This window comes from Zonotrichia albicollis, chromosome 19, assembly GCF_047830755.1.
Source record: "Zonotrichia albicollis isolate bZonAlb1 chromosome 19, bZonAlb1.hap1, whole genome shotgun sequence".
NCBI classification, from domain to species: Eukaryota; Metazoa; Chordata; class Aves; order Passeriformes; family Passerellidae; genus Zonotrichia; species Zonotrichia albicollis.
In genome coordinates, this window is record NC_133837.1 from 10,852,889 (window position 1) to 10,873,657 (window position 20,769).

At 41.7% G+C, this 20,769-nt stretch overlaps 1 protein-coding gene across 5 annotated transcripts in view; it reads left to right on the forward strand.

Annotated features, from left to right (window-relative positions):
• Nucleotides 1-20,769, forward strand: part of CEP112 (centrosomal protein 112) — a 199,014-nt gene that overhangs the window by 92,636 nt on the left and 85,609 nt on the right. For 4 of the 5 annotated variants that reach the window (XM_074555133.1, XM_074555132.1, XM_014272662.3 and 1 more), the window contains exon 21: nt 10,201-10,431. In XM_074555133.1, the coding sequence (XP_074411234.1) occupies nt 10,201-10,431 (231 nt within the window). Of the gene's footprint in view, nt 1-10,200; nt 10,432-16,644; nt 18,860-20,769 lie in introns of those variants that run through there. The other variant, XM_074555134.1, reaches the window with a different exon arrangement.

Here is a 20,769-nt window from a genome sequence, read left to right on the forward strand (position 1 = left end):
TAGGTTGTTATGTGCCTATTTGAGTGTCTCCATTAAAATTCTGGGTAGAAAGACAGAAGGAAATGAGTCCTTTCCTGGCAGGTCCCTTAGCAGTTTTATTCAAATCATTTTGTTTGTACAAGGAAGAATACAAAGGTAAACATTCCTTTCATCAGATAAAAGGAGAGGAGAAAGAAGGAGGAATTTTTAATTTTTGTCTCACTAATCTGTTTGAAAGCAAATTCAGTAAATCAGGGAAGGAGGAACTGCTCTGGATCAGTCTCCAAGGCAAGAGGGCCAAGTCTGTTACAGGTTTTAGAACAGTGAAATGGAAAATGTATTTAATTTATCTCAATTTCAGCTTGGTGAGTAATCCTTTGGCTCTCCAGTTCTCTGCATTGTTTTGTTACACGTGTAAGCTCAAGGTTCTCCCCTTCAACTTAAACTCATTTTGTTGGGAAGGCAGTGACAATAACCAACCTAGATGAAGTTCTGCTTTCCAGCTGCTGTTAACTAAATTGGAATCAAATGGACTTATGTAAATTAAGAAATGGAAATAAGCTCTGTTAATTTTAAGCTCTTTGTGGAGCTGTTCAAATGGATGTCTGATTTTCTTTCTTCCCCCCTCTTATTTTTTTTTTTTTTAAGCCCAGTTTGTAGCTTAAGTGCCATTTACATTAACTGGGATTTAGGCATCTGACTGCCTTCTGTGAAAGTCCAGATCTACTTTAGTGCACTTCTTTTGGGGAAAAAAAAAAAATCATCAAAATTTGTGTTTTGCTTAATGCCATGTCACAGCAGACCTCAAAAATGTGCTGCCTTTTTCTAAGATGTAGAAAGCAGAGTGAGGCCAATATTTTGAGTGTAACTTTTCCCTGCTGGCTTTTTGATACCGGTGTGTTGTTTGTTTCTTTTCGGCGTTCATAAATACCTGGCAGAGTCAGTGAACATTTAGGGGTTAAATTGCCTGTTCATTGTTGCCTGAGTGTGTTTATTTATAGGAATGGCACAGGCAGACTCATTTTTCCTTAATTTTATTGGAAGTGGAGCTGAGCAGAAGGTAACTATTGTTCTTAGTGAGTCAACACTTCCACTGCGTTTCAGGAAATGCTGAACAGGATTAGACAAGGCAGAGCAAATACTTTGCTGAAAAGTAGAATCTCTTCTTGAGGAGTGCTGGACCTTCCTTGGGATGATGTTCAGTGCAGGAATTGTTGGTTTGGATGCCAGAGGTGGGTGATGTTTCCCTCCAGCAGCACTGTACAGGTGGGGTGGTGTTAAACCAGTCCCCACACCAAAGTGAGACCTGGTAGATAAAAGATAAGCAGGAATAAACCAGTAGGAATTAGTAGGAATAAACTTTTCTTATTATTCCTACAATTAGTAGGAATGAACTTTTATCAGATTCATAAATGTTAAAGGCATTTTTCAGAGCATGCACAGTGCTGGAATAGCCCAAGAATCTTACCAAGGAGGTTTGACCTTTAAAAGCAGCTTAATGCTGTTAAAATTAATGAAATGAATATGTAAGTTAGCAGCTCAACACCTCCCTTTACAAATCCCTGGGGGTGTTTTCAAGAGAGGTGTCAGAGGTGCATGTGCAAAGGTGAGAGGAGTTGAGGTTGTGTGGGGATGGAGTTGATAGACCTTTGCATAAATCCTGAATGTGGGAATGAGATGTGACCCTGCTGAACTGCCACAATTCACCCTTAGTGTCACCTGCACTGCTCTTACTGAGCTTTATTCCCTGGATATTCATCTGAGCCTCAGGAGCTTCCCTTCCCTTGTGCTGTGCAGGTGCAGGTCACTGAGTGCAGCTTTGGTTTGTGCCAGTTCTCCTCCAAAACCCAAATGTGATAATATCCAACCTGATTTATAAACTGGGAGCATTTCACTTATGAACATATTAATAACTTCACCCCATCACTGCAATGTAGTCATATATAGGATATATAGAGAGAAATATATATAAATAGGATGAAATGGCTCCATTTTAAGCTCTGCAATAGAATATTCTGGAGATAAGTTTTTACCCCTCAAGAATGAGAACACTTCAGTGTGCACAAAATACTATATAAGCATACAATAAAATGCATGTCTGAGTATTGAAGCTGATATTTTAGTGTTTCCAGGAAGTCTCAGACCACTGCCCAGGACTGTTTATAATGGTGGGGGTGTGAATTTCCATCTTTTCCCTGGAAGGGCTTGCACAGCCCCATGCTCCTGGAATGATCAGCGCTCTCAGGAACTGAGCCCAACCTGCTGGTCACTGAAGTGCTGTTCATTTTCACTTCATTTCACACCATTTCATTGATCTGCTCCCTTAAATCCCACGTTTATGGGGCTGTGTGTTCTTACCCAAAAGGCATTTAAAGCTGACAGTGTAATAGATTGTGCTGTGAAAGCTAAATAGCTGTTTATTACTTATCCCTGCTAATTTGTGCTCTGCCACATCATTACCCATGTGCTAATGTGCCACTGGTTTTCTTTGCAAATGAAATCTCATCTTTTTAAAGTATTCATAATATATTGACAAATTGCTGATTTTAGGAGTCACGTGAGAAAAAGGTTAAAAAATTCTTTATGTGTTTTAATTGAAATTGCCATGGTATAGAAAATATATTTTATATAGTTGTTGAAATGGACATGATTGAGTTCCTACAATACACAGGAGCCACAAATAGCTGCAGCTGGCTGGACTGGCCACTTGGAATTCCTTTGGCATGGAGAAAAGCAGGTATAGTGGGACCAGTGAGTCAGACTCAGTAAGATGATTTGTGCACAGAAAAGTCAGAAAGATTAGGACTGTGCCTGGCCCTTGGTTGGCAGGGTACAGAGAGTAAAAAGCATGAGAATAGTTCCTGCGAACCAAAATAAGATCAGTTAAGAGAAGTATTGTTGTCCCTTGCAGAAGCTGCAGTAGAAAAACTCATTAATATAAACCAATTTTGTTCTAAACACAAAATCAACATTACACACATTTGAAGTTCTTACAGCTACACTTCTTTCTAAGCTTAGAGCTGCAAATATTTGTTTATTTTTCAGACTTCTTTTATGTTAAATGCATTGCTTGTTTTTGTGAGGGTGGAGAAACTTGTATGATGTTCCCCAGCATTTGATAAAGCTTTGTTTACTCACAAGAAAGCTGAAGTGGTTCAGATTCCCACTTTGAGCAGATAATCCCCTTTACAGTGAATGTTTTACAGTAAATGTGCATGGCTGGGACAGGACACTTCGTGCCCCTCTCCTGGGACATGCCCTGCTCATGGCTGAAAAGGGACTCATTGTCCCCACTGAATCACTGGGTGTTCCTTATTTTCCTTTTACTTCTTCATCATCAGAGTGAGATTTGTTTTTATTGCAGCCTGCCTTTCCCTTGACTGGGCTGCTCTCCTTTCAGAAATAATCCAGTGCCCAATAACAAATGTTATGGATGCCTCATCCCTCACTGCCACCCCACAGCAGTGGCAAGGCACAGAGGCACAAATGTCCCTTTCAGAAGGGCCCGGCTGATGTTCCCCAGCACACCCTGCTCACTCCACTGTTCTTCTCCAAGGAGGAAATGCTCACAAGGTCTTGGCACGCAGAGCAGAAGCTGCTTATCTGTGCTCAGATAGGGCTGTGACTTACAGGCTGATATTTGAGGTTATTATCCCAGAGAGGATCTTTGGGATCATCCAGCCTAGTCCATGCTACTGCTCGCAGGTTCTGGGGTTTGTTGTAGGTTTTTTAAAATGTTGCATGCCAGCAAAATTAAACGCAGCAAAGTGAGCCCTGTGCAGTCATCCCTGACTGGAGCTAAGTTAACCCAGCACAGAAAACTCCTGAAACTCAGTTTGAGGAGTTGTCAGGAGCCCCTTGAGAAGGGCAGGGGTGTTTGACAGTGATGCTGTGTCCCAGCAGCCCCAGTGCTCCCATCAGGGCACAGCGCTGAGGTTACTGCAGCTTCATCTGCTGGCACATCCTCATCACTCACTGTGAATCTGCTGCAGCAGCACCTCAGCGCCTCCAGCTCTGCGCCACGGGGAATGAATCAGGAGTGCATTTCATCCCAGCTCTGCTCTGCCTTGTTTTGGTGACTTTCAGGCACCCTGGGCACTGGTGGTGCTGGGTGGATGTGGTTTGGTGCGTAATGCACGGGGAGGATGAGCTCTGTGTGCTCACCCCGTCAGGGTGGAGGTGCTCTCATGCTCCAGCCTCTTCCTCAGAACCTCCTCCAAGGAAATGCTTCATGGGGGTGAAGCAGCAGCTCCTGGAAAATAGAGGGAATTTGTGTTATTATTGTTTTTAATTAGGCCGTAGTCATTGGGTCCATTTCTCATCCCCGTTGCCTGGAAGTGGAGCAGAGTTTCAGACATCAGCAGCAGATTTTAATTTAAACTTTTTGCCAACTTTATATTTTCTTATGCAATTTACTTTTGAAAATTAAGAGCACATGTTTTCCTTCCAAATAACACACAGTACATTTATTGGCATTTTAAATAGGCCAAAGTGAGTGACCAACCTTCTTCTTTTTCTTTCAAGTCTATTTTTTCCCTGCAGGCAAATTGCTGTGGGCTTATGACCCACCCTTTTTATGACACTATTTGAGCACAGATATTCTTAGTTAGAATTCTAAGTTATTTCTTTGAAACAGAAATAGAAATCACCACCTTGGCCAGCAGTTTCTTCATCTAAGGGACATACAAACATGTCACATAAACCTTTATGAAATCTCTGTCACACAGTTTGTGTATTTTTGTTCCATTTGGGAAACTGTGTAAGCTGGTGTTGTCTTTCTATTTGTTGTCCTGTATGTGGATTAATGGTCATTTTACAAAATGCTTCCTTGTTCGGGGCATGTTCCTGTGGCACGGCCATCCTGGGAATTGCTACAAACTTCTGCATCCTTTCTAAAATAGATACAGATCTCTCTTATTTCATGTGCTCGTACCCACACCACCAAAATAGAGACTACAACACTTTGATCCAGAAAAGGCAGCAAGTGGCAGTAATATTTTGGCTCTATTACATGCTGTCAGCCCTTATTTCTTATGTTTAGTCCTCATTTAGCACAATAATAATTTGCTTAGATGGAGTGTTTAAGGTGAGGTTTTGTACCAGCAGCTCTTGTACTCAAACTCTTGTTTGGGCCATACAAACCATTTGGATCCCAAACAGAGATTTGGGGCAGCCAGAGGAGAATTTGAGAAACCAAGACTGAGAAAGAGGACTCAATGTTACAAAGAAACCATCCTGCCTTTGGATCTGGAGCCTGAAAAGTGAGATTTTGTAACTGCTGCTTTTATTTTCCCACAGAATCGTTTAGAAAAGACAGTTGCTCATAAGTTTTATATTTCACGGATTTTTCGCAACTGAGAATTAAGTCATCTTGGGGCTTTTTTTTTTTTTCCCCTAATTTGCCTGCATTTAAGTCTAATAATAGTTTATTAAACCTGGCATGTGGAATAGCAGAGCCTTAGTGCTGGAAAGTTTGGGATTCATTTCCTGCAGCAGTGGGGACAGATCCGTGTCACACCAAGTTGTCTCAGCGCTGAGTTGGGCGTAAGCTGCTTCTGCCACTGACTTTGTTTATGGGAAAAACTAATCTGGCTGTGAGAACTGGACTTATTTGAAAGTAATTGACAAGAACTGTGTCTGTGATCCCCAATATAAGCTTTTTCCAGTCACTTTGGAGAGATTAGATGTCTCTTAACATCATCTTACTGGCAGTGAAGTTGCTCCAAAGGGACTCCTTTAATCATATTAGTTTCGCTGCCATCACCCCGTCTTCAGAGCCTTTCTTCTTCCCTAATAGAACCAAATCTGCTTTTGCCATCTATTAGGTCCAACATTAATGCTCCTTTGCATATTAATTACCATTGCTTTACCTATAACATTCAGCTCACTCTCAGCTGTCCCCAGTTTTGGCTCTGAAGGCTGAGAGCTGTTACTTCTTACAGAAAACACTGGGTTGTGTTTAATTTTCTAATGACTTTGTATGAGAACCATTGAATAAAGAAGGAAGTAAAGCTTAAAAGGTGTAACAGGAATTCACCCAGTCTTTATTTTGGCTTGTAGTGTCATTTGTGAATGAATTTTCCTTGTTTTATAAAAAGTTAGCCCTGATTTCTTAGCCTAAATATTTTAACAAACTTTTTAGGGAACTTCTGAGCAGTGTAATTTTTTAGTTTCACTTATGTGTGTGCGTTGGAGGTGTAATTAAAGGAAGTTTTTTATTTTAAAATAGCAGGGGAAAAAAGGAGAGCAGGGGAGTGAGCTTTCAAAAAGAACTCTCACAGATGAAAAGATAATTGTGGCTGTTTCAAGCAGGACTTGCACTGGGACAGCTGTTAAAAACCCCAAATTCTCATTGTGTCAGTTTGGAACTCAGACCAAATCACCCATCAGCAATTGCAGCTCTTATCTTCATTGAGTTAGTGCTGCTTTGGTTAAGGAAAAGCCAGGCAGGCTGTCATGTTCTTGTGATCTGGAGATGAAATCATTTTCCGAAAGAATTATAAAAGTACATTGTGGATTATAATTATACACTGAAAGTTACTTTGCGTTTTTAGTCTGTATACAGATTTAATAAGAAATTAAACATGTGTAGAGGAAAAGCTCAGGAAAGGAAGGAAAGGATCTAGCACAGATTACAGTATATGAACCATATGTTTGAGATAATGCTGATAGGGCTGAAATATGTGGCCTGTGGTGGAGTTCTGTATACAAATGACGTGCTCATTCCTTCCCCACCATACACACACTCTTACCTTTGACATAGTAGGGACTAATGCCAGTGAGTAATTAAGAAAGCATGGAAACCAAATAAGTTTCTGAGATGGTTGATATTATTTAATACATGTTACAGCTGGGATAGCTGAAGGACAAACTGAAGGTTTGAAGGGAGATGATGTCTTTTATTACACCATATAGTTCAAATAGCTTGAGAAATAGGCAAACTTTCAAGCCTTGATTTTTTTTTTCTCTCTTAGATCACAGTATTTATAGGAATCTGTCTTGAGAGATTAATGTACAAGGCAATAGATCTGATAGTCATTCATGTCCCAACTTTGGTCAGAAACAAATGTTTCCTTTTCAAAGTTTTGTACTAATGTGGTTCTCAGAGGCTGCAAATAAATGGTGTGGCTGAGTACAGGCAGTGTATTAAAAATGTCTGAAGAAGAAAAATAGTAGTTGGAGAGAAACTGGCATTCCAGGACAATGGGAACTTTAAATATACACTGCTTTTCCTCAGATTTTCCTGTGAAATCTTTAATAAGCTTGAGCTGAGTCACCTGCACTCACTTGGTAGAACATCAATTTCTGCTCTCAGTATTGTTGCATCCTCTGTGAAAGAATGCCAGGCAAAGTTTCTTGTGAAACAAGGAGGAAAAAGGGGGAAATTCTGTGGGAGTTTTGCAGTGCAAGTGCTCATTTTCAGAATTACATTTGTGAATGAACACATAGGTGTGCTTTCAGTGCCATCCATCACACTTAGCTGTAAGCTCAGTGCTTTCTGTCCCAGGTGTGATGCTCCTGTACCCCAGTGAAGAACCCACAGAGGGAATGGAGTTAGAAAAGTAACTTGTGAGAGTTTGTAAATGTAATCTGAAGTCATAGATGTGCATCTGCTCCTGAGGTAAAGTAGCAGAGGGAATTTTGTGGAATTAGGAGTTGTTGGAACCCTGGATACTGAGAATTTGAGACTTTCTGTGCTGCCAGGCACTGACCCCCAAGAGAACACTGCATTTGACATGAAGCCATAGAGAAGGCTTCCAAAATGAAATTATAGAACAAAGATTAGAGGTGTGTAGTTTAAATAAAAGTGTATAATATCACATAGTAGAAAACTTAGAGTTTAAGGATTTAGAATATAGTGTTATATATAAAGTGAGATAAAAATTTTAGGACAGAAGGCAGTCCTTCTTTACCTTCTTCTTCACCTTCTTCTCCATAACTTCAAGTAGTGTTGTGTAATTAGATAGAAAAGTCCACATTGCAGAGCACAAGTAGTTAGTTGTTAGAATAAAAATAAAAACCAGTGTCATTTCTTAATTAGACAGTTTATCCTTTAAAAGCCTTATAGAAAGAGAAATATTTCTCCATTTTTAACTTGTTACAGTACTTTAAAACTCACACCTTGTGAGACTATAATATAAATAAAAACTAATAAACATCTAAATCCAAACAAGCAATACCATCTTGCACATTTAATCCTGATCCTGACCTTTGAAGAAAAAACCAATGAAACTCAGCAAGGAGTGTCACAGCTTTATTCCTGTCACTTCCATCCCTCCCCCTTGTGTTCCCATCGGGGGCAGGCTGTGATTGATAAATGATTGATGATGCTCTGATAGCTCATTAGAAGGATGCAGGTCATTTCTTAAGGATAAAAAAGAAGGCATGGGTAGGATGTGTAGATTATATGCCACAGACTCTATTTCTCTTCCAAAAGGGTCCATCTCACCGGTGCTGTGGGCAGGGGGAGCTGTATTTATCTGTGTGCAGGAAGAGAAAGGGAAGAGCAAGAAGAGGGGCCAGGAAAAGGGAGAGAGCATCCTCTGGGTCTGCCCCTAGCCCAGGTGTTGGAGGACACCTGTGCTATTCACATGCCCTCTGAACAGAGAAGCTGTGAGAGAAGCAGAGAAAAGAATGATCAAAACAATTCTTATCTCATGTGCTGCTCCTGTGTTTGTGCACATGTGGAATGTGTTGGAGGATCATTTACCTGAAGGAATTTTGGTAATGGGATTCAATTTAGTAATTGAATTTGATGTTATCTCTCTGTTCCAGAGCAGTAATATTTTTATTGGTTTTGTTTTGTAGAGCCTGTGTACATTAAATTACATTTGGTTCTTGAATGTTTCTTACACAGGGATAGTGATTCACCAACTAATATTAATAAAAATGAGTGTAGTACATTTGGCTTTGTTGGAGAAAATCTAGCAAAACCAGAAATGTGGTGCCAAAAGTTCAAGTAAAAGCAAAACATGATGCCAAAAGATCAAGAAGAAATGTATTTCACAAAGAAGAAATATTTTTAATGTATATTAGCACAAAGAATGCAGATTATTTAATGTCTTGATAGTACCTTTCCACAAACCCTTTTAAAAGCAGTTTCCTCTGTGGTTTTTGCACTGCTCCTTCTCATTCCTGCAAAGAAAAGGCAGGATGGTGGTGGACCAGGAACATGGTGACAGGAATTGCATCATCCCTCAGGGGAGCCATTTGGAAGAGTCTTCAATCAACAGAGCCAAACATGAAGAAAAGGATGGTGGAATCATGGCTTTCATGTTTCCTTGGCCAGTCAGTCAAAGCTGAGACAACTGTCGGGAGACAATCAGGAGTTTCTTTAGAATCTTATACTATTCTTTAATATTCTTTGTAACATAATCTTGGAATCCCTGCCGGTCAGAGATGCATTAGAAAAAGTCTCTTTTCCCAGCCCAGCAGTCGAAGAAGGAGTCAGAACTTTTCTATTCTTGTTCTCAAGGTTGTTTATTGTTTCTTATCTATAAAATTCTTTCTCTGACCCGCTGAGGTCCGTCTGGCAGGTTGGGTTGAGGCACACTGGTGTTATCTTTTTTTACTAAAAACCATGTGTACACTATTTACCATAACTTCCCAATACCTATCACCTATGTTAGACAGTGAGCTTCTACTCTAAACCAATCCAAAAGTGCCAACATCACCCAGAACATAGAGGCCAAGAAGAAGAAGGGAAAAGGACAAGGCACACCCAAATTCCTCCATCTTGGGACCCTGAGCCCCCATTCTAAAAACCTCAAAAATCTATTTTTCACCCTGTGATGAATTCACTATCATTCTGCTTAAATTTTTGTGGCTTGTAAATCCTCATATACGGTTGGTAATTTTTTCCATGGGTCAGGATCAAAGGCTCAGGGCTCTTGGGCTTTGGGCCAGGGTCTCTGAGCCCCCTGGGGCAGAGTCCTCCAGGGCAGCCAGAGGAATTTCCTGGGTTCCAACAATATAGTTTAGTATAATATAGTATAATAAAGTAATTAATTAGCCTTCTGATGTCATGGAGTTCTGCCATCATTCCTGGGTTCTGACAATATAGCTATAGTATAATATAGTATAATAAAGTAATTAATTAGGCTTCTGATATCATGGAGTTCTGCCATCATTCTTCCCACCCGTTGGGCATTCCTATCACCAACCAAGTGGGTTTTGTGCTGTGGGTTTGGAGTTTGTCACTCTGTTTGCTCTTTCTCTCAGGTGATCTCTGGCTTGGAGAGCCAAATCCGCAAGCTGAGGGAGGAGCTGATCCAGGCCAACAACCTGAGGAACCATCAGCTGCTGGACCTGAGCCTGCAGAGGGACGAGGAGAAGCTGAGGGCAACTCGAGAGAAGGAGGAAGCACTGAACAGCGTGAAGCTGGAGATGGAGAAAGTGATAGCAGAGCTGAAGAGGAGGCACACGGCGGAGACAGAGGCGGCTTTGAGGAAGGTAAGGGATGCACGAAGAGCAGCTCCACGGGGCACCAGGGGAGGGATCACCCCAAAGTCAGCTGAGCAGAGTTTCCCTGAGGAAAAATCACCTGGGGATCACTTGAGTTGAAGAAACAGATGCAGACCATGGGATGGCAGAGTCGCAGCAGGAGCGTGGGGTGTTTTGGGGTTCTTTGATGGAAAGTTTTGCTCTGAGCATGCTGGGCTGGGCAGCACCTCCAGCAGGGATGGAAGGTGCCCTGAGGATCCAACACAGGTGATTTCAGAGGTAAAGCCAGCCAGGAGCAGGGTGACCTTCCTCTGCTGGAATAGAGACTCTGGAAAGGATGGTTCTGCCTGGCCAAGCATTTTATCCCTTAAAAACAGGGTGAGCTCTTAAGGAGGGAAAAACTCAGGCTCAGGGTGCAAGGAAATTGTGTGTGGTTGTCACAGTGGCTGGTCTGATTTTGCCTGTGGTGTACATCAGGTGAGAAAGGCCTCTGAGTAAGATTTGAAAACAGAAATTAATGTTTCAGATTGATCAAGGCTTCCCTCCATTCTGTTCTGTGGGGTCACTGCCCACATTCCTGCTTGCTGAACATCCCTTGGACCCTGTCTTGAATTCAAGTATTCCCCCCATTAGGGAGCTAAAACATGCAAGTTTTATTTCAAAAGCCAAACTAAAAAAACCCTACTTAATATTTATGGTAGACTCTGTGTATGTGTAAGCAGAAGTCTCTTTTGTACATTGCATTAAGGCACTAAATCACACATTTTCTTGCAAGGGGATGTGCAGTGGCACAAATTAACAATCTGCATGGGGTGTTTGAGCAGCCTTTGTGCAAGTGACATTTCATTTACCTGCGTCAGGTTCTTGGTCTGTAATTTTAAAGAGCATTCGGAGGATTATGTTGGAAATCAGCCAGCCTGAAGCCATTAAAATGGCTGTGATCAACAATTCAGAATCTGTTCTGAATGTAAGGAAAGCTCTGCTTGGCATAATTATTTAAAGCCAAGGTCACAGAAAGTATTTAAACCTTTGAAATTCATCATTAAAGGATTAATTTTAACTCAGGAAGACATTGTCATTTTTGCTTAAAAATGGAATTTGAATCTCAATTCTTTTCTTTCTTTGATCTTTTTTTACATGTGTAGTATAGCAAAAGAAAAGTTAACTTCTTTACATCCTCAAATTAAAGTTACCAATAATCCTTCATAGGCCAATATCTCTAATAGTCTTGAATTGTCATTTCTGTCAGAAATACTGGTTTTCTTTAATTTGTTGGGTTTTTTTCTATTTTTCAAAAAATTTGCTAATTTTAAGCTATATTAACTGCTATTGTAATTTTTTTCTTTAACCTACTTCCCTATTTTTACCCTAATCTGAAGAGCACATGTTGAGTAAAAGATAGGAGGGGAAAAGAAAAAAGTGTCTCTGTTGAAAAGTCTTTCACAGACATGTGAAAATACCTGGCATTACCTTCAAATCTCCATTCCCCATTCTGTTTCATTCCTGTCTTGCAATTGTAGAACTGTGGAAATTGGCCACAAAATCCAAAACTTGAAGCAGCTTTGAGGACAAACTCCATTCAAAGCTCAAAAGTAGCAGTTTCAGCTAATTTAGTTCAAATCTTGGTCCTAGTCCACAGAACCTTGCTGAAGATGATCTTATCCAAGAGGGGGAAAAAACCATCTTAATTGCATCATGAGCCTGGAAATTTGTTTTTGAAGATATTTTCTACCAGTTGTTGTTACCTGGAAATTTAGGGCAATATGAGAGAAAAAATTGTTCTCTAAATGTGCTTTTTTTTTGTGCCAATTCTGTGAAGATTGCTTAAAAATCCAATGGGAAGCTGAAATTCACAGTTTAGGCGTGGAACATCTGACTGGCCAGATTTTCTGAAGGTCACTCCATTCTCAAGTGAGGGATCTCATTCCTCTGTGATCTGCTCTGGGAATAATGTTAATTTCTGCGTGGATTGCTTTGTGTCATTGTGGACTGTTGTTAACATGAACATGAGGAAATAGAAAAGAAATGATTCATACTTCAGTGACAAGAAAAACAGAACTGTAAATGGGTGAAGAAGATCCAGGATTCCTCAGGCATTGCCCTCCTGCTGCTGTGGGGATGAGAAGGAGAAGAGTGAGGGGCAGAGACAGGGGAAGGAACATTCATTACAGGCCCACTGAATATTTAAATATTTGTTGGTGGTTGTAGACATCTTTTTGACATTTAGGGACACATGATTTATTGAGCTCTTTAATTTTCTGTTGCTTCAAAATCCCGTCTGTAAGGCTGGGACATTTATTGTGGTGTCAATTCCTGAGCACTGGCTTAGCACTTTGGGGTTGGTGTCTGCTGGAGATTGCTGGGACACTGTGAGAATTGTGCCATCTTTTTCTTGCTTTGCCCCTGTAAGACACTGATGTGTTTTCAGCATTTTTTGGTACATACCTGGTTGAACTGATAGAATTTTTAGCATCATTTTTCTGCAAGGTGTTTGGTGGTGAGAGCAGCTGTGGCTGCCCCTGCATCCCTGGCAGTGCCCAAGGCCAGGTTGGACAGGGTTGGAGCACCTGGGACAGTGGGAGGTGTCCCTGCCATGGCAGAGGTGGCACTGGATGGGCTTTAAGGTCCATCCCAACCCAAACCATGATTGTTGAGTGTTTGGAGCTCACAGCCCTGCTCTGGCTGCTTTGGGCAGGGCCAGGTGTGCTCCAGGTGTGCTCCAGCAGCACTTGGGGCTCTCCTGAGCCAGGTGCAGTGGAGTGCACAAAGTTTGGAGCAGTTCTAGCTTTGCCAGGAATGGGAGATTGTTTATTGTTTATTAATTCCTGAGCACTTCCTTAGCACTTTGGGGTTGGTGTCTGCTGGAGATTGCTGGGACACTGTGAGGATTGTGCACCTTTTTTCCTGCTTTGCCCCTGTAAGATACTGAGGTGTTTTCAGCATTTTTTGTTCATACCTGGTTGAGCTGACAGAGGTTTTAGGATCATTTTTCTGCAAGGAGGGTACGGGGGCACAGGGTGCCCAGGGAAGCTGTGGCTGCTTCTGAAAGTGCCCAAGGCCAGGTTGGACAGGGTTGGAGCACCTGGGACAGTGGGAGGTGTCCCTGCCATGGCAGAGGTGGCACTGGATGGGCTTTAAGGTCCCTCACAGCCCAAGCCATGCCATGATTGTTGGGTGTTTGGAGCTCACAGCCCTGCTCTGGCTGCTTTGGGCAGGGCCAGGTGTGCTCCAGGTGTGCTCCAGCAGCACTTGGGGCTCTCCTGAGCCAGGTGCAGTGGAAAGCACAAAGCTTGGAGCAGTTCTAGCTTTGCCAAGAATGGAAGATTGTTTATTGTTTATTAATTCCTGAGCACTTCCTTAGCACTTTGGGGTTGGTGTCTGCTGGAGATTGCTGGGACACTGTGAGAATTGTGCCATCTTTTTCTTGCTTTGCCCCTGTAAGATACTGATGTGTTTTCAGCATTTTTTGGTACCTACCTGGTTGAACTGATAGAATTTTTAGGATCATTTTTCTGCAAGCTGTTTTGCCCCATTAGGAGGGTGGTGAGAGAGCTGTGGCTGCCCCTGGATTCTGGCAGTGCCCAAGGCCAGGTTGGACAGGGTTGGAGCACCTGGGACAGTGGGAGGTGTCCCTGCCATGGCAGAGGTGGCACTGGAAGGGCTTTAAGGTCCCTCCAACCCAAACCATGCCGTGATTGTTGGGTGTTTGGAGCTCACAGCCCTGCTTTGGCTGCTTTGGGCAGGGCCAGGTGTGCTCCAGGTGTGCTCCAGCAGCACTTGGGGCTCTCCTGAGCCAGGTGCAGTGGAGTGCACAAAGTTTGGAGCAGTTCTAGCTTTGCCAAGAATGGGAGATTGTTTATTGTTTATTAATTCCTGAGCACTTCCTTAGCACTTTGGGGTTGGTGTCTGCTGGAGATTCCTGGGGCACTGTGAGGATTGTGCACCTTTTTCCTGCTTTGCCCCTGTAAGATACTGAGGTGTTTTCAGCATTTTTTGTTCATTCCTGGTTAAGCTGACAGAGGTTTTAGGATCATTTTTCTGCAAGGAGGGTACGGGGGCACAGGGTGCCCAGGGAAGCTGTGGCTGCTTCTGGAAGTGCCCAAGGCCAGGTTGGACAGGGTTGGAGCACCTGGGACAGTGGGAGGTGTCCCTGCCATGGCAGAGGTGGCACTGGATGAGCTTTAAGGTCCCTCCAACCCAAACCATGCCATGATTGTTGGGTGTTTGGAGCTCACAGCCCTGCTTTTGGGCAGGGCCAGGTGTGCTCCAGGTGTGCTCCAGCAGCACTTGGGGCTCTCCTGAGCCAGGTGCAGTGGAGTGCACAAAGTTTGGAGCAGTTCTAGCTTTGCCAGAAATGGGAGATTGTTTATTGCTTATTAATTCCTGAGCACTTCCTTAGCACTTTGGGGTTGGTGTCTGCTGGAGATTGCTGGGACACTGTGAGGATTGTGCACCTTTTTTCCTGCTTTGCCCCTGTAAGATACTGAGGTGTTTTCAGCATTTTTTGTTCATACCTGGTTGAGCTGACAGAGGTTTTAGGATCATTTTTCTGCAAGGAGGGGAGGGGGGCACAGGGTGCCCAGGGAAGCTGTGGCTGCTTCTGGCAGTGCCCAAGGCCAGGTTGGACAGGGTTGGAGCACCTGGGACAGTGGGAGGTGTCCCTGCCATGGCAGAGGTGGCACTGGATGGGCTTTAAGGTCCATCCCAACCCAAGCCATGCCATGGTTGTTGGGTGTTTGGAGCTCACAGCCCTGCTCTGGCTGCTTTGGGCAGGGCCAGGTGTGCTCCAGCAGCACTTGGGGCTCTCCTGAGCCAGGTGCACAAAGCTTGGAGCAGCTCCAGCTTTGCCAGCAATGACTGAGAGCAGGAGACAAAGTCTGAGTGTGTGCAGATGTGGGGCTTGGCGCTGTTTGTGAGGTTCTGTGGGATTTTCTTGGCAGAGGAAATGAACATTCAGCAAGCAGAGCAGTGGACAGGCTAACAATGCTCAAAGGAAGCAACCTTGGAACGCTGAAAATATCTCATAAAAAAGCTCCCTTTGAGCAGCACACATGAGTAAACTGGAGCGGGAGAAGATGATGATGGGGTTTTTTTTTCCTCTCTAAATAATTTTCAACATTTAGCTTTTTATTGACTTCTCTTCTATATTTAAATAGATATTTTGACTCATTCTGTTCAAGGTTCATGCAGGTTCCAGGAAGATCTAATTCTCTGTCAGTGCTGCTTTTCTTGTGGAGAAGTAATTTACATTTTTGTGTATTGACTGTACTGAACACACATGAAATTTGATTCTAGGACAAATCTGTAGTCAAAAAACCCCCAAAACTGAGTTAAACACTTTATTTTTGGGGCTGCTTCTGATGGAAGGGAGCTGTGAAGTGATTCCCTCTGGAGAGATGGGACACCAAAGTGACACAAAACCTGGCCAGAGCCCTGCAGATCCTGCTTGTAGACTTCAATGATGTTTATGTTAGTTATACTCCGAGATTTCTGTGATTCTAAATCAAACCTGATGTTTACAGTTTTTACCTGGTACAATCACTCCACCTGTATCTTGTATCAAATCTTGGCCTAGTGCACAGAACCTTGATGAAGATGATTTTATTCAAGAGGGGGGAAAAAGCATTTTAATTGCATCATGAGCCTTAAAATTTGTTTTTGAAAATATTTTCTACCAAATCTTATTACCTGGAAATTTAGGGCAATATGGGAGAATAATTAGTTCTCTAAATTTACTTTTTTTTGGTGGCAATTCTGTGAAGATTGCTTAAAAATCGAATGGGAAGCTGAGTTTCACAGTTTAGGCGTATCTGTGTGTGTATCTGGAGTGAAGTCCACATAAAACTCAGATACTTGGGGGCCTTAAATTCGGGTCACTCTCCAAGTGACCACTTGCTTAATTAGGAATAATTATTCTATATAACAATTTAGTTGCAATATAATGTTTTTGTAATGGGGCAAAACTCTTCAGACAGGATCCTATAGATGGGTACTTATTTTCTGAGCAACTTCTTGCTTCTAATTTGCAAATAAGGTACTGATAATGTGCCCTGGGGAACATTTCAGTCCCTGCTTTAGCATCAGGCTCAGTGCTGCTGGGTTAATTCCTCACCCAGCACAGCCCTAGGGCTGCCCAGTTGGATGCAGCTCCCTGGGCATATTTTCATGCTGCATATGCAGGAATATCTGTGATTCACAGTATCTGTTCTGGCACTGTTGCAGATGATGGCACACTGTTCAGCACTGGCAAAGAGAGATAGAAGATGAAGGGAAGGAATATGACATCTTCTGAGATGAAAGATGCTCCAAGAGATACTTGATTAAAAGTACTGAGTTACCCCTAAGCAGTTAATTCTCCTCCTAAAGTAAAATCATCTTGTGCCTTCCATGAGTTCCCATTTCTGAGTCCTGTCTCGCCAGCTCTGCTTCTTCTCTGCCACCTCCACATTTCATTAGCACCAAAAGTGGTTCCATCTTTGTCCCTAAGACCTTCTGAGAACTGGCTGTGGTGGGACCTTTGATCTGACACCTTTCACTTCATTAACGTGGAGACTGAAGCCACACTTGCTGCAGATAACTTTGTTTGTGATGGGTTTTCACACTCACTGCAGTGATTCCTGGGTTATTTACATGGGGGCAAATAGGTCAGCCATAAATGTGGATGTGTATTCCTCCCAAGGGTAATGGTCTCATTAAATTGTGTCTAATTGTAATGCAGACCTGTTTGTGTCCTTGCTGAATGCAAGCAGGACCCCCACCAGTTGAAGATGTGCCATTTTTTAAAACTTGTTTTGAGTCTATTACATCAATTATTTAGCTTAGGCCCCAGCTATGAATAATTTAAAGAGCCTCCAATTCTTACCAAGAAGAGTTGGATGTTTCCCAAGTCTCCTAATTTTTTTTCATTATAATCCAAGAGCTATTGTCTCTGATATTATCTCTCTGTTCCAGAGCAGTAATATTTTTATTGGTTTGGTTTTGTAGAGCCCGTGTACATTAAATTACATTTGGTTCTTGAACATTTCTGACACAGCCATAGTGATTCACCCACTAATATTAATAAAAAGGAGTGTAGTACATTTGGCTTTGTTGGAGAAAATCTAGCAAAACCAGAAATGTGGTGCCAAAAGATCAAGTAAAAGCAAAACATGATGCCAAAAGATCAAGAAGAAATGTATTTCACAAAGAAGAAATATTTTTAATGTATATTAGCACAAAGAATGAGGATTATTTAATCTGTTTTGACAGTACCTTTCCACAAATGCTTTTAAAAGCAGTTTCCTCTGTAGTGTGTCCCTTTTTGCACTGCTCCTTCTTATTCCTGCAAAGAAAAAGTGGAATGATGGTGGACCAGGAACATGGTGACAGGAATTGCATCATCCCTCAGGGGAGCCATTTGGAAGAGTCTTCAATCAACAGAGCCAAACATGAAGAAGAAGATGGTAGAATCATCTCAGGGATATTTCACTCAAATAGGACTAAACAGAATTTATGGCACTCTCCCTACTGGAGATGTTTCAAGGCAAGAGCTGCAGTTATTCACAGAGTTACACTGCTCCTATCTCCTTTAAATAAAAATAAAAACTCTGAAAAAGCAATCCAGAAAACAACAAATGAGATTTCTGCTCATCAGCTTATTCATAAATCTGGTTCCAGAGTTAGGAGCCAGGAGAAGTTGGTATAACTGTCACTGTGGGGAAAAAAAACTGTGCACCCATGAGCAACAGGCTCACTTTTTAATATCTTCATTAATGTCAAGCACCAGTACTGGCATTCACAAACAGCACCACAGGGTCGAAAATGAAAATGATTGAAGCAATGCTGTTAAGAAACGAGAACCAGACAAGAGCTAAATGATAAATTATGACAAAATATGGAATTAAAAAGATGGCTTTCATCAGGGCAAGGACTGATGTGATTAAAATTAAAGCTCAATCATGTGGCCCATCTTTCAGCACACTTCACTCATGTCCTGTCATATCAATGATAGCTGGGTAGTTGTTGAAGAAGTTTGCTTGGGTTTTTTAGGGTTTACTGGGTTTTTAACCAACTGGAATTCATCTGAAGTTTCTGTTGAAGAAGCATTCACAGGTGGGGTTTTTTGTTGTCTCTGTCTCCTCTTTCTTTTTCGAGTGTGTGCCCAAACACCGCTCCCGTTCTGCAGCGCCTGGGCACACGCTGCCTCTTCTCCATCCCAGAACTTCCAGCTTTATCCTCCAGATCAAGACTCACAAAGTCCTGGCCATGGTGGATAAGGTGAATGCTGAGGTTTTGCCAGTGGCAGAACAGCTGTTTTAATTATTTTTTTCAATCGTTTCCCGAGCCTTTCTTCACTCTCCAAACAACCTGTAACACACCAGCTTTATCTTGTAATACACAATTGCTTATTATTTCAACTTTATTAAATAGTTTTAAAAGCCCAATTGAATCATTACCTTGGTACCAATACCAAGGTATTTTTGCCCAATACCTTGTGTCTTGGAAAAGGCTGACTGCTTGTAGGTCAATTTTTATCTAATTTATTTATCTAATTGTATTTATCCTCGCATTCCTGGGTACTTGATAATATTTGGAAAACATTGGCTATTTTCCAGTGTGGTGCTGACTGCAACATGAGATTACTGGTGGATTTTTATTTTTTATTCTTTTATTTTCAATTAATTCTTAGATTTGTTGAGAATTCTGGAGTGAGGTTCCTGGTCAGGTGTGACAGGAAGGATTCCCTGCTCCTGGATCCCAGTCCCTGCTGGTTTCACTGGGGCTCCCCCGTGGTTTTGGTTGTGCAAACAGCAGTAACTGGTGTTTGTTCCTTGGAATTAGAAGTAGAAAATCCTCCTGTATCCATGAGCTCCCCATTCTTACTTTGCTTGGAAGTTTCTGGGGTGATCTTTGTGCATCCTTTGCGCAAAAACTTTCTCAAGTCCCCCAAACCCCAGAGTCAGCACAAGGTGCCCCATGGAACGTGGGCATCACATCCCTGCTTAGGTCAGTACAGCAAAATAAACCAGATTTCTAAATAGCTTTGTTTAGGAAAAATGCTCGGTGATCAAAACCAAATTAATGTAAAATGTAATAATTGTGTTTTTAATTTTGGCACATTTTGAAGACATTGTTTACACTCATTTGCTCTTTCTTCATATCATTATAATAGAGAAAAGCTGCAGGTGGCTTTTTCGTCTTCTTCGTTTTGGAGAAGGAGTGTTTGGGAAATAGGGAAGGGGTAAAACAATGTTATTAGTCCTTCAGAGTCATTAATATGAAGAAAGAAAAGTGCTCCAAAATGACTTGCTTACAGCTGCAGAATGTGTCATGGAGTAAAACCCACCTTCATTAAATGGGTGAGAAAGAATTCTAATTGTTTTGAAGTTCTTATGATCAGTCTGTATGTGCTTCATTGTAACATGATACTAAAGTGCCTCAATTATGGTTTGTATATTTTGGTGCCAGAAGGGTTTTTTTCTTATGCTGAATTATTAAGTTCTGTCAGCTGCTGGGCTGTCATATAGAGATACAGTAAATCACATTATATTTTGTCATGGATTACACAGAGCAATAAATTTGGGAAGAGAGATCAAAGTAGTTTCACAATCACATCTGAGTGTAGGAGGGGTGTTTAACTTGTAGAAAATCTGATTTAGGTGAAACTGTTGCAGTTCTTGTGTGAATTTGAAATGAATTTAAATGTTTGCTTGAAAATGAATAAGGTACAAATCCCCAAAAGAGTTCTCCTGTATTTAGTTCAGAGGAGTTAATTCTGACCTACAGCTGCAGGACAGAGAACAGATAAATAATTAAACATTGGGAATGTTAAGAGTCTTGCAATGCCTTATTTATGTTTTTAATTGCTTTGATGATGGAGCAATATATTCCATTTTCTTTTTAATTGGCCTTTGCTGGACTTGGGAAGTTTCTGCTCGGCTCGGTGACGCGCTCTGGCTCCGGGAAGTTGTCTCTCTTTTGGGGAAGCTTTGTCATATTTAAAATACAAAAATTAATCCAACATAATCTTGCTAAGGAGCTCTGATGGCTTCAGATCACAGATTTGTTGGGGGATATGGTTGTATTTTCAGTGTCTGTCATTCCAACTGTAGAAGCTTAACTTTTGTTGGGCTCTTGTCTAACGATGTAACTTCAAACACTGAGTTAATTTTGTGATACTGAGTTAATTTATTGATAGCAAGTTAATTCAGGGGTACAGTTTGTGCTTTGTTCCCACTTCTTCTTCCATTTAATAGCAAAGATTCTGCCTTAAAATGATACACACACAGAATGTTTTTCTACTCGTTGTCTTCTTAATAAATGCTTGTTCTTGCCACAAAGTTCAACTTAAGACAATGCAAAATCTAA